The sequence below is a fragment of the Anser brachyrhynchus genome (assembly GCF_964034855.1).
Source record: "Anser brachyrhynchus genome assembly, chromosome: 5".
Lineage (NCBI taxonomy): Eukaryota > Metazoa > Chordata > Aves > Anseriformes > Anatidae > Anser > Anser brachyrhynchus.
The window spans coordinates 22,220,821-22,238,210 of NC_137699.1; the positions used below are offsets into that span (position 1 = coordinate 22,220,821).

Below are 17,390 nucleotides of genomic sequence, written 5' to 3' on the forward strand. Positions count from 1 at the left end.
CTTTGTACCTATAAAGCTTACCTGCCCTTGTGCTTCTGCCAAAATTTATCAGATGCAGTTAAATCATAGGATTTCTTATTTTTTTTCTTAGGTCTAGCACCTGCTGGAATACTTTCTGTTCCTGTTGATTCTTCCAAGTTCACTCTATTCAAATGGAAATCCTAAAATAAAAGAAGGAATCATATGTAACTATTTGATAGTTTTTAATCATTAAATCTTTTATACACAATTATCTTCCAGAATATTTTCTAGAAAAAATAGTAACAAGTATTTATTAACATTTTGTAAGAGGATGGTAAACAAATAATTAACTAGATAATAACAATAGCAATATAAGAACTCAAAAATTACTTGCACTTACTGAAACGCCATCAAACAAAGCAACAAATGTCAAGCAAAGACATCTGTTTTGTCTTGCAAGCAACCTTCTTAAACTGAACCGAGAGGCATACTGTTTTCTGTATAGAACATAAATTATTTAGCAATAGCTGAACACTCTAAATGCTCAGACCAAAACTTTAAAGCAGTGAAAGTTTCTGTGTTCCATACAACAAGAAGTTTCTAAGGCTGAATTTCACTTACACAACTACAGCAAATATATCAAAATTGCAAAGAAGCTCATGACATCAGCAACGGGAATGTTTACCATGAAGACTACTTAGATAAACCTTCACGGATCTTTCACTGTTTTTTAAACACTAGTGAAATAGTGTATGACAAAACAACAGATTGCAACAAAGCTATTTCTCCATATAGCTTTTCTTCTTCCACAGATATACAAACCTAGAAATTATGTCTTTTAGCTAGATGACAGTTACGCTCACTTGCTGTGTCACCACACCGCTTCCTGTAGCCTTTTGTTCCTTTCCCCCATTACTTTAGCCAGGGACAGTATAACCCCTCTGGTTTTCGACACAGAGGTTAGCAAGCATCCTATTGCTGACTTTACTCTAACCCTTTTGAAGAATGTTTAAGATTTCAGAGGTGATCTTTGCTTGGCAAGTAACAATAAAAGGAGTTATATTGTTGACTACAGAAACTGTCAAGAATCTTTTATATGTTTTTTTCCAGAAATAAAACTCCATTTTATTATGTTCATTACAGTAGATCATATTAAGTGAAATTTTCAAATAAAAACAATTTTAAAATGTCTCTAGTTATCACTTGACAAAGTTCACACTTTTAGTATTTCATTTTAAAACACCCATGCCAATACATAAGCAAAACCAAGTAGCTACTCAAAGGAAGCACATGCAGTCAATGGGTAGAAACCTCATCTTACACACAGCATGCTTAAAGTTTCAGTTAAAAATAGGGTATTTTTAATGTATATTTGTTCCACCACATAGTGAGATCTATGTTTTGGCTCAATTTAGCTCACCAGTGACCTGAGTTTCCCAGTTAGTTCTGGCAGTGACAGGTTTTACCAAAATGATTGATTCCAGTCCCCTCCTTCGACCTCCAGATTTTGTCTTTAAAAGGCCTTCTATCTGTGCCTCCCACTTTTCCGTAACCACTCCCGAGGGGTATTTTAGTTGAAAATGGGGATCTCTGCATACAAGTCTGTGTACGTGTAGAAACACCATCATTACCATTTCAAATGACACAGCACGCCATTTTGTGGCTTGGTTAGTATTTAGTTCAACACTCCACAGAATTCCATGGTTATCTTAACTGAGAGATTAAATGTAAAACAATTTATCTGGAAGTACATTTTATGTAATTATCACCATTTTCAATTACAATTTATGGCCTTTTGAAAGTCTATTGTGGTTACTTCATGAAATATTATGCTCAGTCTGCAAAGAACTTGGCACGCTTGCCTTTAAGGTGAATAACTTGACTGGTTTTTAAATTAAACTTTTGCCCTTGTCATGGAATCACAGGCCACTTGGTTACAATTTTATTATACAAATTCGTAATCCTATCAGCTCAGTCAAAAACAAGAAGCAATATGCAAAATTTAACAAGTTGTTTTAGGGAAACTACTAAAGCCTGATGCAGTACAGGTAAGTTTCCAACAATCCTCAGATCATTCTCCTAGTGTTCTTCCAATACCTCTCCATATTTGCAGCAGTAGTTATCCCTAGTTTCCGCTACATCTTGGATCCCTTTGTATCTTGATGTACCAAAGTCTTATCCCAACACATGCCTGAGGCTACCCAATGATACTTTATGTAGCAGGTGAGGAAAAGGCAAGTAGGTAGAGCATGGCGTGTATTTACTAGCTAGTCAGCAAGCATTTGCTTATTAAATGGCTCACAGGCAACAAACAAGTGTTGACAGTAAGAGTTGACTTTATGCAATAGCATCTACACCTGTAAAATTCTAGTTTGGGTCTCCATTCTCTACGCTTTCACTGATTTCCAGAAGAAAACTGTAGAAATGCAGTATTTCTATTTGCCAGTCTCCAGACAGTTCAACAGTTATTGGAAAAAACAGTGCAAACCACACTTTTCTCATATAGGCCTTTCCTAAAGAAAACAGGCCAAAAGATGTTTATTTGTAAAAAACATCTTTTAGGTTAAGAGGAAAGGACTGTTCACAATGAATGAGTTACATAAAATAGAATTTAAAAGTGTCATAAACCATCCGAATTCTGCTAAAAAAAAAATCTTCATTGCAACAATACAAGTTTCTAGACAACACTGTACATATGACTAGTTCACAACCAACTACAAACACATAATTATATTAACACAGGTGCACGTGTATCTGACATCTTCCTCTAACAGCCTCAATAATAAACCAAAATATTTCTCAAAGCTACACTTTGAAATGATTTGCACGACTAACTCTAGAGTATATAAAAAGCATCCAGATAGTAATTATTCTTACTAATATCTTGTATTAATTACACTGTAACTAGGTATGAAATGCACAAATAGCAAGTAGGTAAATAGTATTTGCTTTCATTCAAGTAAATTTCTGCTAGTGGTTTTATAACAAACTCAAGGAAATGGAAGGGTTTGGGGCTATCTTCATTTGAAAAAAAATAATCTATTTTAGATTCTTCACAGTATGGTCATATCACTTGGCATCTCTATGCTGAGCATCTACACCATCTTGTGGAGAAAACCACACAGATATTTTTGAAATACAAAGTAATACTAAAATCAGTTTTAAAATTCTTTATAAGCATTATTCAAAATGAAACTGAATTTATGGAATTCTGAGTTAACATAAAAGATCATGAACTACTCGAGCATCATCTGAATTATTCAGAATAATCTGAATTGCTGAATTACCCATCTTTTGATAATATCAAACTTTCAACTTTATAACAATTTTAGAAGTTATTCCTACATAAACTTTCTCAAAAAATCTTCCAAGTTGTTTTTAACTAAACAACTTTCAAATAAAACACACAAAACAGATTTTGGAATTAGAGAAAATTTGGTACTAAATTTAATAACAAGCTGAGTGAAAAAGTATTTTGATAACAAAATCAGATTTATTCTTACCAGAACATCATGCACTAAAGCTTGATATGTCCAAGTATGATGTAGAGGAGTTGCTAAATCTATGTTTCTGTCAACAAGGACTAATAGGGGCCTTTGGAAGCTGAAAAGATGACACTGCATTAGTACTTCTTTAAACATGTTCAGAACATGCCAGTAACATCCTGAGTGCAATCAGCCACCTTCTACATTGTATCTTAAGTTAAAAGCCAAATTCTCTACTGCAGAGTCCCTCCATCCTTCTCCCAAAGCATCTGGAGTTGTTCAGTGCCAGAAATTCCATGAATCACTGTCTTATTAATGATAAAAAGCTTATTTAATTTTGTACTAAGTGAGATCAATATGCATAATTTTAAGCAGAAGTCAAAACACCAACCAGTAACTAGCCTTAGGCATTAACTAATACCTTTTTGTTTGGATACACATCTGAGTTCTAAACAAGTGTTAAATGTGCTTGAGTGGGTCATATTTGACCTTAATCCTCATTACATACCTCAAATACAAAATCCCTCTCTCAACGGTTTTCCATTTCATTTTTCCCCTTTGCTTGTATTAAAGTCCATAAAGAAAAGATTATGAACTCATGAGATGCATTATGGTAACTGCATCAATACTCAACTTTATGTAGAAAAAAATCCAGACATGCCTAAATATCTGGGCTTATAGCTACATGAAAAAATTATAGTGAAGATAGAAGGCTGTGAATTTACAGACCATTGGTGTATCCATTTCCCTAAAGCACATTAATCCTACAATAAATGTGACAGCTAAATTACAGTGTATTTGAACAGAGTAAAAGCATGTTAATTCCATGCTCTGGATTTCCTTGCAATAAAGTATTTTCATGTAGATATATAATCTCAAGAGCCTTAGTTACCTCATTCTGAAAAGCAAACTTGAGATCTGAAGACATTTAACTGTAAAGGTACTTCCTTTGCTTTGTATCTTGATCTTCTGAGGGTAATAATGCTATCCTATCAAAAAAACAAGCCATCCTTCTGAAGGAAGTGCTTACAATTCAGTTCCCATGAAAATGAGGGAACCAGTATTTCACAGCTATTCTCTCTCCTCATGGTTTTCAACCTCATTTTATTTTGCCACATTAAGTTTTTGTGTCTTTTACCAAAGTTCTGCTTTGAATGAGATAAAAATACATAATGACTGTTTTATATCCAGTTAGGAGATCATAACCATTGCCTTCAGCTACAGTCTTCCCAATAGATCTCCTTACCTTTTCATGTGCAGTGAAAACTACCATAATATACCTTCCTAAGGCAGCCTGTTAAGTATTCAACTATCTGTCAGCAAAGAGATGTAGGGCAGGCGACTGAGAACACATTTCAGATGCATGCAAGCACCTGCAATGTCTTTTCCCAGCCCTGTCTTCCCTCATATGATTTGAATGCTGATGACCATTCTTAATTGTCTAATTATCCAGCTGTCAGTCCTTATGCAGTCCTCCTCAGGTAGATACAGAGATCAGCTGAAAAACATTTGCTTTTGACATGACTACAACTTATAACTGCTCATAAGTGAGAAATTTGGTATTTCCTCCTTTTTAATGGACTAAAGATTGATAACAGGTATGTTCAGACATGCAGCTGCACATCCGGGTCCTGTAAACTGAGTATAATAGCAGGGGCTAGGTTTAGAGTGTGAACAAAATTGTCTGCTTCATTAAATGATTTTTGATTCACTGTCTCAGGACTGTACATTTTTTCATCACAAGTTTCCAACCCAATTATACTAAGAAGAGATACATAATCTTAGAAGTACAGCTAATTCTGTTAATACAGAATTTGAATCTAATCCTTGTAAACAGTTTTCACCATACAGTGGTGACTTATCCTAATGAGATCTTTCTGACAACTTCAATATGAAAAATAAAAATGCATAGTTATTACTAACACCATACCTGAACTGGCCAGCTCCAAGTGTATCACCTGTAAAAAGACTGTTTCTGGCATCTCTTAGATTCTCTCTGAGCTTCTTATCTAATTTCTGTGGGGAAAAAAAAAAAAAACACAAAACAGCTTTTAACAAACCAACGGCTTCTAAACTTCTTTATCTGATCAACATTTTAAGATTGTGCTGGTTTTGTAGTTTACAAGTGTCTTAGCTGCAGGAAGTCTAGGTCAACTGCACAGTAGACCTGGCCCCCAAGAAATCTTTTCCTTCTTTTTTCTCCCTCCTGCATTGATATCTAGATTTAGGACTGCACAGAAGATAATACTTTATGTCCACTAATATCCTTCTCAGACAATTACCACTCTTTCCCTGAACACGTGAACAAAAAAATGCCATCAGGAGGCACCAACAGGGAACCAAAGTAGAAGCAGAAAATTGGACTGTCAGACACTGCCACAGTAAGCGTTTCATAAAATTGCGACTACCCCCAGTATGAATGCATGCAGACTAAATGCTTACGTTTTATCAACATTAAGGCTTCACTAATGAAGAAAGACGTGAGGAAGATGGAAGAAATGAAGCACAGTGATGATCCCTAGCGAAGACAGCGCTGTAGTAATTTTAAATTGTGATTTAATTTGGCAATTTCCTTCCTATTTGATGATCAAATTTACTTTGACACAGTAAAAATGTCTCGTAACTCTGGAGTTTCTCAGTAAGATAGATAAAAATTTCTTACTTAGACATATAGAAAAAAATCATTCTGATTTAAGTTTCTTAACAGCTGATTGCATAATTTTACAATTTCTACAGATGAGTTCCATGGTACTAAAACAAGAAAGAAAAACTGGTATATCTATTTCCAGTTTTACTTCCTTCAGAACGAAGAAGATGCGATGCTACTAGATCTCTATGTGGTATTGAGAAAAGCAAACAGATTGTTAGCAAAGTTTTATAACTATTTTCTCAGAAAATCATTTCTTACCACTGCCACCATTTCAGCTGCAGTTCCTCTTGAGCATCTGATTATAGGAATAGCTCCTAATAAAAGATATATTGACTTCCACTTGCATTATAATTTTAAGATTATAAGTTAGTGTACTTTTCATAAAACAAATTTTTAGTAACATTTTGAAATGAAAATTTTCAAGTGGACAATACCAATTCTATATTATGTTTTTCTTTTTCAGTCTTTACCTGTGAAACCAAAAATACTACATAGAAATATATTACATGGAGTTTTACAAAAGTAAGTGAATACCTCATGCATGAATTTATGAGCAATATAGTATACTCTAGAACAACAGCTAACATACTGAGAATTGGTCAAATAAACTCTCATACAGAAGCATTAAAACTTAGTTTCAAAAGATCAGAAGTCACTTGAAAACAATAATAATAAGTAATACCACAACAACAAACACAAAATAATATATCGGTTACATCTCACTGCAGGGGAATGTTATTTTCAAAAGCATATTTTACACTGGATTTCAGGTTTCAAAATCTTTAGCTAATGTATCCCACTGATCTATATAAATATGAAAATTCAAATACCGTGAGTTTAAGTGTCTGTGTAAAAGGGCCTTAATTTGTATCATGTTAACAGTTGGAAGAACTCAGTTGGTTCAAGGGAACCTGTCTTGAACAGACTGCCCCACAGAGACACCAAACTCTCTTGAAGGAATATCATCTCAGATTCACTGACCTCAGTGAGAACTTACATTAGATGTTGCCACTATGAAAAACGTATGAACTAAGCAACAATAAAATTCACAATAATGTAAGTAAATTTAATATATCTTCCTACTCTAGGAATTATTTTAGTTAGATCCTTGCAGGGTTTGTGTGATGTTTTTTTCCTTTTTTTTTTTTAGCTGCAAATCCAAACTCCTAGCACTGCTGACCTACAGTGCAAACTACAATTTTGTAAAAACAACAAAACCAAAACCTTGCATTTCAGTATTCCTCACCCACTGATACTGAAGACTAAATGTATCACCTCCCATGTGGGACAGCCTTTATTTTCTTTTGCACTGATGCAGAGCAATAATTTTAGCAAGACCACTAAAGCTCTCAGCAAATTATTAAGACTTCTGTCACATGTCTACTTCTGCCTTAACTTGGCTATAAGAAATCTCTAAACTTCTAGCTACCTCACTGAATATGGGTCTCTTCTAAAAGGAACACAGATTGAAAATATGCTAGAATTTGAAAACTTACCAAGCGTAACAAAAAAACAGAAGAGACTATCAACAATAGTGTCCATTATCGTTTCCATTTCGGTGTCTGTTATATCTGGTCTGTTAATGGCTAAAACGGTGTGGAAAACAGTTAAAATCGGGGTTAAAGAAGTTCACGCGACATTAACACCAATAAAGTGATCCTCTTCTTACCTAATGGCTGCTAACTGCCAACAGCTTTTGCTGCTGAAGATATCAAATTATTAAATATCCCTCTTAGCACCTGCATTACTTTTTCCTCCCCTTTTTTCCCTCTTTTTTTTTTTAAGTTAAAAAAATTGTGAAAAATTAACTATTGCTCACTATAAGGTCAAACTCTACACAAACTTTCCCCGTTATCTCTAACAATGCATACTCTAACTTCTGGATTTCATAATTATTGTATTACTAAAAATCTCTCCTAAAAAAAGCATACAATATGTAACAGGAATGGCCATCCACTTGGAAACCACTTGTCAAATGTAAAATCCTCAAGAATTACCTGTTTAATTTTAACTGCATACCATAATTCTCTTATCTATATTTAAAGATTCTAAACCTTACAGAACCTCCTATAATGGACACCCCCCCCCTTTTTTTTTTTTTTTTTCACTTAATAGATAAATTTACCTTACATCTCCAGATTAAGGATAATGCCCAAGTTCCAAAACATTTCACACTATAAACAAAAAGATTTCCCTCCCATATTCAGGTAAAACCAAGAAATGCTTAGCAACATTTCTATCAAATAATTAATACTGACAAGAACACAGTAGCCAAAATGAAACATCAAACCTAACGTTATCACAGGTCTCAAGTCAAGCACTACCTCAGGACTCATGCCACAAATGCCCTCCTCCTTTGTTTTAGTTGAATTTAGGAAATATCTCAAATAATTACTTGTCTTATACTCTTTCTTCAAACAGGATCTCCAATGCTCTGAACATTAATGTTAGAGAACGATTATAACTGGTCACACATAAATTTTAGATGGGAGGTTTATTAAAGGTTTTTTTTTTTCCCCTAGTTTTTGTCCTCTGAGAACTTGAAAAAGATGGGCTATATTAGCAGTTTTTAATCAGCAGCTATACCCAAGAAGTCAAACATTCTACTAGGCTACCAGGGTGACAGCAGGAACAGAAGCACTTCCCCTAAGCATCTTTCTCCATTCTACATTAAAGTTTCTGGAATATCAGCACCAAGAAATGCAGACTGTTCCCAATATCCATATTTTTGTGTAACCTCAAAGCTTTGACATTAACTGTGGTTATCATTCTGCAGTTACCTTCAACTAATGGTCTCCCAGTTTACAGGGAGGAAATCTTATTTTTTACTGCCTTGCCTTTCCTAATTTTAAAATATAAATGTCTCCTTATTGTTATGTTTGAGGCACTCATTTATGATGTTCCAGTAATCTGCAATCTGTCAGTACCTTCCAGTTTTGCACAACATGCACGTTGTTGTACAAAACTGCTCCTTAGGCCAATTTTTGGAAACAAAACAAAACTCAAAAACATGAATAATGTTTCAGCAAAAAGTTCTGTTACATTTTCAATATATTCCTCTCTCTCCTCCATTACAAGTTCAGTTGGAACTATTCTATCGCAGAAAAGTAAGGTTAATGCAAGGTTCCTGCATTTTCTTGTCGTTTTACAAAATAGATAGAAATTTAGTACAAAAGCCTTCAAATAGCATCACACAGGATGCCAGGTACATCTACTTCCTACCAATATTAGCCATTTACTCTTCCTTCTACACAGTTATAGAAAAATAGAAGCAGAGGAAGTCCGAGGGATTAACTACTCTGTCCTCTTGCCCAAAGATGAGTTAAACTTATATTATTTCTTTATCCTAAGGCTTCCCAATAATGAAAATGCCATATTTGCATGCATTTTTTCATGTCTTGACTAAGAAAAGTGGGTATTGACTGGTCACTGTCCAGACGATACACAAAACTCGATCAATTAATCTTTCTTGCTTTGCATTACCGACAGAAACTTTCCAGCCCATTCACACAAAGCCAAAACATTTAATTAAGAACTGTGTAAAGAATCATGACTAAATAGTGGTGCCTAAACACAACAGCCACCCACAGTGTCATAACATGTTCATAACAACAATCTTTTCCTGTATTACCCTATGCATAAGAACTCCCAGTATCTATATCTATGCTGCAGTTTCGCTTTCCTAAATTTGTTATTTAAGAGAAAATAATTATTTTTCAATATTAAACAGCTGTGTAGTGAAGATGCTGAAATTAAGGTCTAAGAACTGACTCCTTCATGACTTTAAATGATATGTCTAACAGATCATCCTGAAGTCTGAGCAGATCAAAGCAAAAGGAAATCATTGCCAGATGTTAACTGTAACTTCAAAATTAAGTTTTAACTTTACACATCTCATTAGAATTTTTACATGAACAAATTTTACTTACCACGATATGAAACAAGCTCTTTGTTTTGGTTACACAATACAAACATATCATCTTCTAAAGTAATAAAATTGAGATACTGATCGAACACCTAGAAATCAAGGAACAATGGTCAGGACAATTCAGAGTAAGGTATAAAAATACCTATTTGTGATTTATTGCTACATGTTTTTGAATGTGAATGTTACAGAACTACATACGAAAAGAAACAAATGTAAGATACAATGTATGAGTTATAAAAGCCTGCATAAGGACCCAGTGATAACAGGATATGAGAGCGCCTGAAGAGTGCTAAAAGAAAGCAGTCAAACTTCAAGTATTTCTTTGGACAAATTGTTAGTAGCAAACCATCACTGAAATAAAACAAAAAAAAAACAAAACAAACAAGTGTTGGATGATGTTATAATATTACAGGTTTATTTTCTTTATGAAGAACTACAATATAGACAGCAATGAGCTCTCACCCAGAAGAGATGAAAGAGGGCAATAGCTACGCATTAGGAGATAATAGCTCACAAATTCTATTTCTTTCTTTAAAATACTTGTACATTCAGATAAAAAAAGATTAAACCTTTCTATAGCATAAACTGAGAACAGGGGGAAAACAGCTTTACGAAAGTCAGTGCACAGTGCTACAACTTAACGCCGCTGAAGACCTAAAGCTTAAACAATACTAGTAGTTTTCATTTCATTTCACAATGGTTTCTTTCTTTATTTCATGCCAGCAGTACTCCATAAGAGGAGTGAGAACAAGTGAATGTAGTTAATTATATATGAAAATCATTAGTTTATAACATGCAGATTTTGGTACAGACATTCAACAAGGGAATACAAGCCAGCCACCAGCCTTTAAATTATAAAGGTATAGGAATGTAATGAATAACACTGTGCATGTATGGAATATCCAGCTCTGTAGTACTCTGTGTATTTAAAATAACAACTGCACTCATTCTGCACTTTTCATGTAGTTAGTAGCTAAAAAGCCCCACTCCATGCATGAGATGCACTCAATGAGTTAATGAGATCAGCAATACTCTGAAGCCACTGTACTTCCACTCTTATCATTCAGTACAAAGGACTTGCAGCACTTGGACTTTTGACTAAGATGAAGTATATAATACCAAGATGGATTAATGAGATGACTGCAGATACCCTTTTTCCCCCCAGTAAATCCATGCCCATCACTGAACCTAGCTGAACATTTATTTTGTTCACAGTTCAGTCAGAAAAACTGCATGGCACAGATGTGGTCACGTAAGACTGCTGTAGTACATGTAATGGTAGTACATTTAACATTAGAGACTGGAGGATTTTCTTACCTTAGCCACTTGAGTTACAGCATTAGCACCTATGGCAGCATTGGCAATATCTTCCAGTTTACTTCTTGAAATGGCAGAAATAAAGTTCAAATAATAAGATTCATAAAGCTGGTTTCGAAGATCCTAAAAGAAAGCAAAGCCACAACCTTTTTTTCCCCGATTAAGTACTAATACAAGCCTTAATTATTAAAAAAATACACAAACATTTACTATGTGATGATCCAGTTATCTATAGTCAAATGAAATTTTTTGAAGTACTTGGCTATCTGTTCATACAGATTGCATAGTCCAGCCCCCCTACTCAAAGTAGAGTCAAAGAGATGAGGTGGTTCAGGATTGGGTCCGGTCATTTTGAATATTTCTAATGATGGAGACTTTACAAACCCTCTGGGCAATCTGTTCCAGTGTTCGACCACCTTCATTACAGATTTTTTTTTTTTTAAACGATTAAATGGAACTGTCTATATTTCAGTCTCTGCCCACTGCCTCAGGCCTTTTCACTCCCAAAACTCAGAAGACATATTTACACTTCTACTTTCTGGGAAACAGAAGTTTTGCATGTAAAAATTTTGGGCAGTATTTTTATGACAATGATGTGCTAATATCCATAAAATGTAAGCAGAAGTGTTGAGACACACACAGAACTAGATACAGAACAGTCACACTTCCATCAGTGCAAGTTTTTTTCACAGAGAGCCTGTTGCATCCACCTGCTTTAAACATTTAGCACGCAAGTTACCTGGCACATTCTGTCGATATTTTCCTCTGTCGGCATTACAAAGTAAATAGCTGGAACATCTGGAATAGGATCCCGATCTGAATGCAAAAGCCTGAAAAGAAGAAAAATAACATCTCTAGTGTGTTCCTCTTCTGATGTATATAAAGTATATAAAAATAACTTCTTTAAAATTTATAAAAGACAGTCTAATTTTTTCAGAATTTATCCTTATATTTACTCAGATTTTAGAAAGAAAAAAACAGGAAAAAATAGGAAAAATCACACTTCTGTAATTTTTGGTAGCTCAAAGTGTTAATAGAAGTCTCTGAAGTTTATTCAAAACTTGAGAAAAGGCTTCACAATATATTATTCCATTCAGGGGAAGGTAAAAAAAAAAAAAAAAAAAACTGCATCACAACGTTCATACACCAATTATTACTTGACATGATAACAGAACACTTGTGTAACTCGTACTATTACACTTGCCTTTCCTGCTAACTAAAACAGAGAAAGGCAAGGTGCTTACATGTTTCTCTAACATTTCTGCTGCTAAGTCAACACCTTCAACTGTGTTTTGATTTCTAGCCTTCACTTAGCAGAAGTTAATAAACTTTTGAAAGAAATAAACTCATGTTCAAATTTTCTCCATGACTTTTACCACAGCTAAAGAACGCCAATGAACTAACTAAATGTAATATGGAGAAATATGGGAAATCTCTTAAAATAATACTTTAAATTTCTTAGCATAGATGAGACAATTAAAGTCTATGTATAAAAAGACAAGCGGAGATCATGCACAGTCCCATGTAGCAGTCTGTACCAAAAAAATTTAAAAATATACAAGAGAGGGATCTGTACAGACATGCTCAAAAGTCCTTACTGGATTTTTTTTGAACAGGGGCCTCATCTACGCAGTAGGAAACCTTGCTAACAGTGAATAATATTTATTTTAATACTTATTCATTGAATGATTTTCAGTGTTTTGTTCCTGATTTCAGGGGAATATTTCGTAAAATTACTAAAAAAATAAAATAAATACTTACAGATGCAGAGTGATCCCCATATCTCTCAGCTCTTTCACTGACAGCAAAGGTGAGATTATATCTTGGCCAAATCTGTCATAGATGAGAACCTGAAATAGATACACAAACTTTTTACGAAGAGGTAAACAGTGGATACAGGAATTCAGGCTTAAGGAACTACTGTCCTAACCTTAAAAGTGTTAATTTACCAATTTATAATCATTAATTCATCATGGACTTCCATTTGTGCTTACAAAGATCAAAAAAAAAAAAAAAAGAACAGAGAAACTCAATGATAAACTGGCAAAAATTCATCACTTCCTTCTGAAAAATGTCAGTCAAATAGGTACCTGCTGTCAGAAATTTGTTATCGTGAATACAGAATTTCTCTGACCACATATAGGTGGAAAAAATGGGAGAAGCACAGGGAAAAAAAAAGAATTAAAGAAAAAAGACAACAGAATAGATGAAGAAGCAGAATATATGCTTTCCAGTAGCAAAAAATTTTCATGTGACAACTTTACTTTTTAAAGGTAACGAAAATACCTTGAGCTCAGCTTGTCCTAAACTTAACACTACCAATAGTTCCTCCTTTTCCATGGACTTCTTTCTGACTTAGTGAGTTTACTTGTAAGGTATCATGTATGTTTCTGCCAATGAGAGACATAAGTATATTTCAAAAATGTCCTCCTTAGTTGCTCATTAATATATTTCCTAAAGAATGAACTAGTCATCGGGCATTTAATGAGCCAATATATGAAACGTATTTTTTCTCAACAACTCTGATATTTAATTCTGTATTCAAAATGCACAGGAAAAATATTCTGTATATGTTAAAGACATACAGAATTTACTTGAGTATATTCTATATATAAGATTTTCCCATTCCAGTTCAAATAGCCCTTACCTTCCATACTGGCTCTCCTGTGCTGTTTTTAACAGGAGGAACATTGAAGTTCAGCATACGTTTCAAAGCCACTGGAAAATAAAGTAGAATAATGCTCAACTCTCTTTACATTTCAAGAACAGACATTGAACACATTAGCAGACTTTTATAATATGTTTAATTTGTGAGGAAAAACATAAAATGTAAGTGCAGCAAGTCATATTTACATTCGTTTTGTGTACCTTTTGACAGACATATTACACGTCAATTAGAATTTATGGGCTCTAGTAGACAATGCAAAAAGAAAAGAAGCAAGTCTCAAAACACGAAGGAAGAATCTCTTTCCTTAACTATACGGGCTATATTCTATCACATTTTGCCTTTAAAATAGTTTCAGTACCTTTATGAAGGGTGCATTTTGTATAGTAGGAGCCAGTTTGCTTTAGTCCCATTCTGTTTTTTCCTATTCAGCCAGAACAACACCATATACACAAGCCATAAACACCTTTTTGTCTGACTAAAACTGACATGGAGTTTTGAACATTTTAAGAATGTTTTGGCCACTCATAAGAAATTGCTTCATGAAGGGGTACAAAAGTAACCCTAATTTGCAATAGGAACTTCTTGAAAAAGTAATGTGTTTCCCTTTAACTTCCATTCAACACACAAAACAAAGCAAATTTCTTCACCGACCTCTAATTTATAAATAATCCAAGAAGCACTTCCTCATTTATCTGATTAAACAATATACTGTGTGCTGTTGTCCCATCTTTGACTAGAAGTAAAATACTAATTGCATAAAGAAAAGTTAGAGGCTATTCTCTCCAATTCATAAATAAATTCATCATAACCCTTTGCAAAGAGGAAAAACTTTAAGAAAACAGGGCAATATACACAACTTTGCTCCTAAATGAGGAGCAGTAAAAATGGTTAACTTCTAACTCGTACACAAAATGAAGCTTGTGAGAGTACCCAAGTCTGCAGTCCAGCCTCCTCCTCTAGCAGGGTCAGCTGCGAGGCCACCCCAGGCTGCTCAGGGTGTCCTCCAGTCACGTCTTGAAATCTCCAAGCATGGAGGTGCCACAACCACTCTGTGCAACCTGTTTGACTCGTGGTAGGAAAGCTTCCTTATACCCAGTTTGGACACCTCTTGTTTCAATTCGTGCCCGCTGTCGCTCACCCTCCTGCCATGCCCTGCTGCAAGGAGCCCAGCTCCATCTTCTCAGCACCCTCACCAGGCGCTAAGAGGCTGCCCTTGGTCCCTGTGGAAGCCACCTTTTCTGCAGGCAGAACGAGGCCCCGTCCCGCAGCCTCTCTTCACAAGGTAAGCGCTCCAGTGCCTGCCCATATTGGTAGTCCTTTGCTGAACACCTCTCCTGTACTGGTGAGCAACAGATTAGGCACAGTATCCAGATGAGGTCTCCGGGGGCTGAGTAGGGGGGCTAACCATTCCCCTCGATCTGGCTGTGCTCCTGCGAATAGGAGCACGCTACCCCAGGGTGCTGCTGCGCAGGGCACGCTGAGGGCTCACGGTCAGCTCCTGTCCACTGAGCTAGCTAGCAGGAGTGCTGGGTCTCCCTGGAATCAAGCCTTCCATGTTGCTTAATGCCTGCTTTTTTAAACCATTGAGCAATCCTAGAAGCTGCTTACAGACTGTTCCTGAAACCTTCACTCCCTCGCTGCCAGTGACATCTCCTATATCTAAGCTGTATGAGCAATTCTGCATAAAGCTACAGTTACGCATTTTGGCACAACTGGATTTGAAGCAACTTCCCTGTAGAATTTGCCATTTAAATTAAAACTTGGCATCAGCTCTCTACAAAAGAAGACAATCAGACTACTGATGTGCCGTGACAATCATAACAAACATCCAGCAAGTCTCTAGGTTTCTTTTCTGTATTTGGCATTTTCTTTATGTTTAGGCCGACTACTCTCTAGGGCAAGGAGCAGGTTTTTACTGTGCTGCACTATGACACACTTCGACAGGTTACAGGTCAGACCAAAGCACAACAGATGGTGCACTCACAAGATAGTACAAGAACCAAATGATGGAAATCTTTTCGTCTGGGTGAACGCTTTTTAGTTGTTTGATCTACCTCCTTGCGTGTAACCACCCCAATAGAAGACAACGTGGGTATAAACACTGACTGAAATAATCAAGTAACAAGGTGAGGCACGAAAGAAAAGAGTACAGTTGCATAGGATAAAGGGTCAAAGACATTGGGCTTTACGAGAAAGGTACATAAAAGAAGGAAAGTATTGTAAAGGAACATCAAATAGCACCATCAATGGTAAGTGGTCACAGGAATGAGATTAGAGAAAGTATAATTACAGTACAGAAAAGATAGAAATACACTAGTATACGCTTAAGGTCAGAGACACAGGTTGGAATTTTTAGGCATTTGATTTCAGATATTCCATGTTAAATAAATGCACCCAGCATCCTCTATGCCACCAGAAGGATAGGTCAGTTGTCCAGAAGATAACAAGACCATAGCTCAAACTACCAACAAAAACTCCTGCAAGCTCAGCAAGTAAACATGAATACAGAGGTGCCATGTTTCATGTTGTAGAAATATGTTCAAACAGATGGCTCAGTGCTCCACAACGCAGCATCGAGAGAGAGGCGAAAGCGTCAATTATAAACTCACCGTAACGTGCAAGGAGGGACAGAGTAACCAACCCTTTTACCCACACAGAGCAAACCTCCTGCACGACTAGCTGGAGCTGTTAGTCTCATATTCTCAACTTGCCGAGGGTCAATGCGCGCCCCAAGGCCCCCGTACGAACAGGACCACGGCAGCTGAAGTTTCATTTTTGCGGCTTTAGGGGCCGTTTCCCGTGGATCTGTCCCAGCCAGACGGGCAGCCGCCACACGGGTGGCACGACCCCGCTCCCGGCCGCAGCTCCCCCCGCGCCCAGCGAGCCCCTCCGCGGGGCACTGCCGCACCGCGCCGACACCTGCGGCTGCGGCCGCGTCCCGGGGCCCCGGGCTCCCCGCCGGCCTGCCGCTGCCTCCGGCCGGGCGCCCGGCTCCCGGCGCCCCGCTCCTCCGGGGGGCGAGGAGGGAGGAGGCCCACGGGAGAGCCGGGTCGGCGGAGCCGAGAAGCCTCCATCCCGCCCCGGGGACCCGCCAGGGAAAGGAGGACGCCGGAGGAGCCCCGGCTGCGGCTCGAGGCCGCCCCAGCTCCCCTCCCCGCCATGGGCAGGCCGGCGCCGAGGCCCGGAGCCGCGGGGAGCCGCGGGGAGCCGCTCACCTGTCTGCTTCTCCCGGATACCGGCCGCCATCTTCCTCCCCGCCAGCCGGGCACCGCGCCCCGCCCAGGGCCGCGCACGCAGCAGCCGGGCGACGTGGCGGGGCCGCCGGGCGGGGCCAGGCCGCACCAGGCCCGTGCCGAGGGCAGGCGGCGGTACCTCAGGCAC

The 17,390-nt window shown here is 37.3% G+C and overlaps 1 protein-coding gene across 1 annotated transcript in view; it reads right to left on the bottom strand.

Moving 5' to 3' along the window:
• SCFD1 (sec1 family domain containing 1) overlaps nt 1–17,385 on the bottom strand; it is a 45,357-nt gene extending 27,972 nt beyond the window's left edge. Inside the window, exons 1-11 of the mRNA XM_080592763.1 lie at nt 17,225–17,385; nt 13,989–14,059; nt 13,103–13,191; nt 12,081–12,171; nt 11,342–11,464; nt 10,026–10,113; nt 7,593–7,682; nt 6,355–6,410; nt 5,377–5,462; nt 3,465–3,564; nt 22–161 (exon numbers count right to left, since the gene is read on the bottom strand). Coding sequence (XP_080448889.1) covers nt 22–161; nt 3,465–3,564; nt 5,377–5,462; nt 6,355–6,410; nt 7,593–7,682; nt 10,026–10,113; nt 11,342–11,464; nt 12,081–12,171; nt 13,103–13,191; nt 13,989–14,059; nt 17,225–17,255 — 965 coding nt within the window. The 5' untranslated portion in view covers nt 17,256–17,385. The remainder of the gene's footprint in view (nt 1–21; nt 162–3,464; nt 3,565–5,376; nt 5,463–6,354; nt 6,411–7,592; nt 7,683–10,025; nt 10,114–11,341; nt 11,465–12,080; nt 12,172–13,102; nt 13,192–13,988; nt 14,060–17,224) is intronic.
• Between the last annotated feature and the right edge of the window lie 5 nt (nt 17,386–17,390).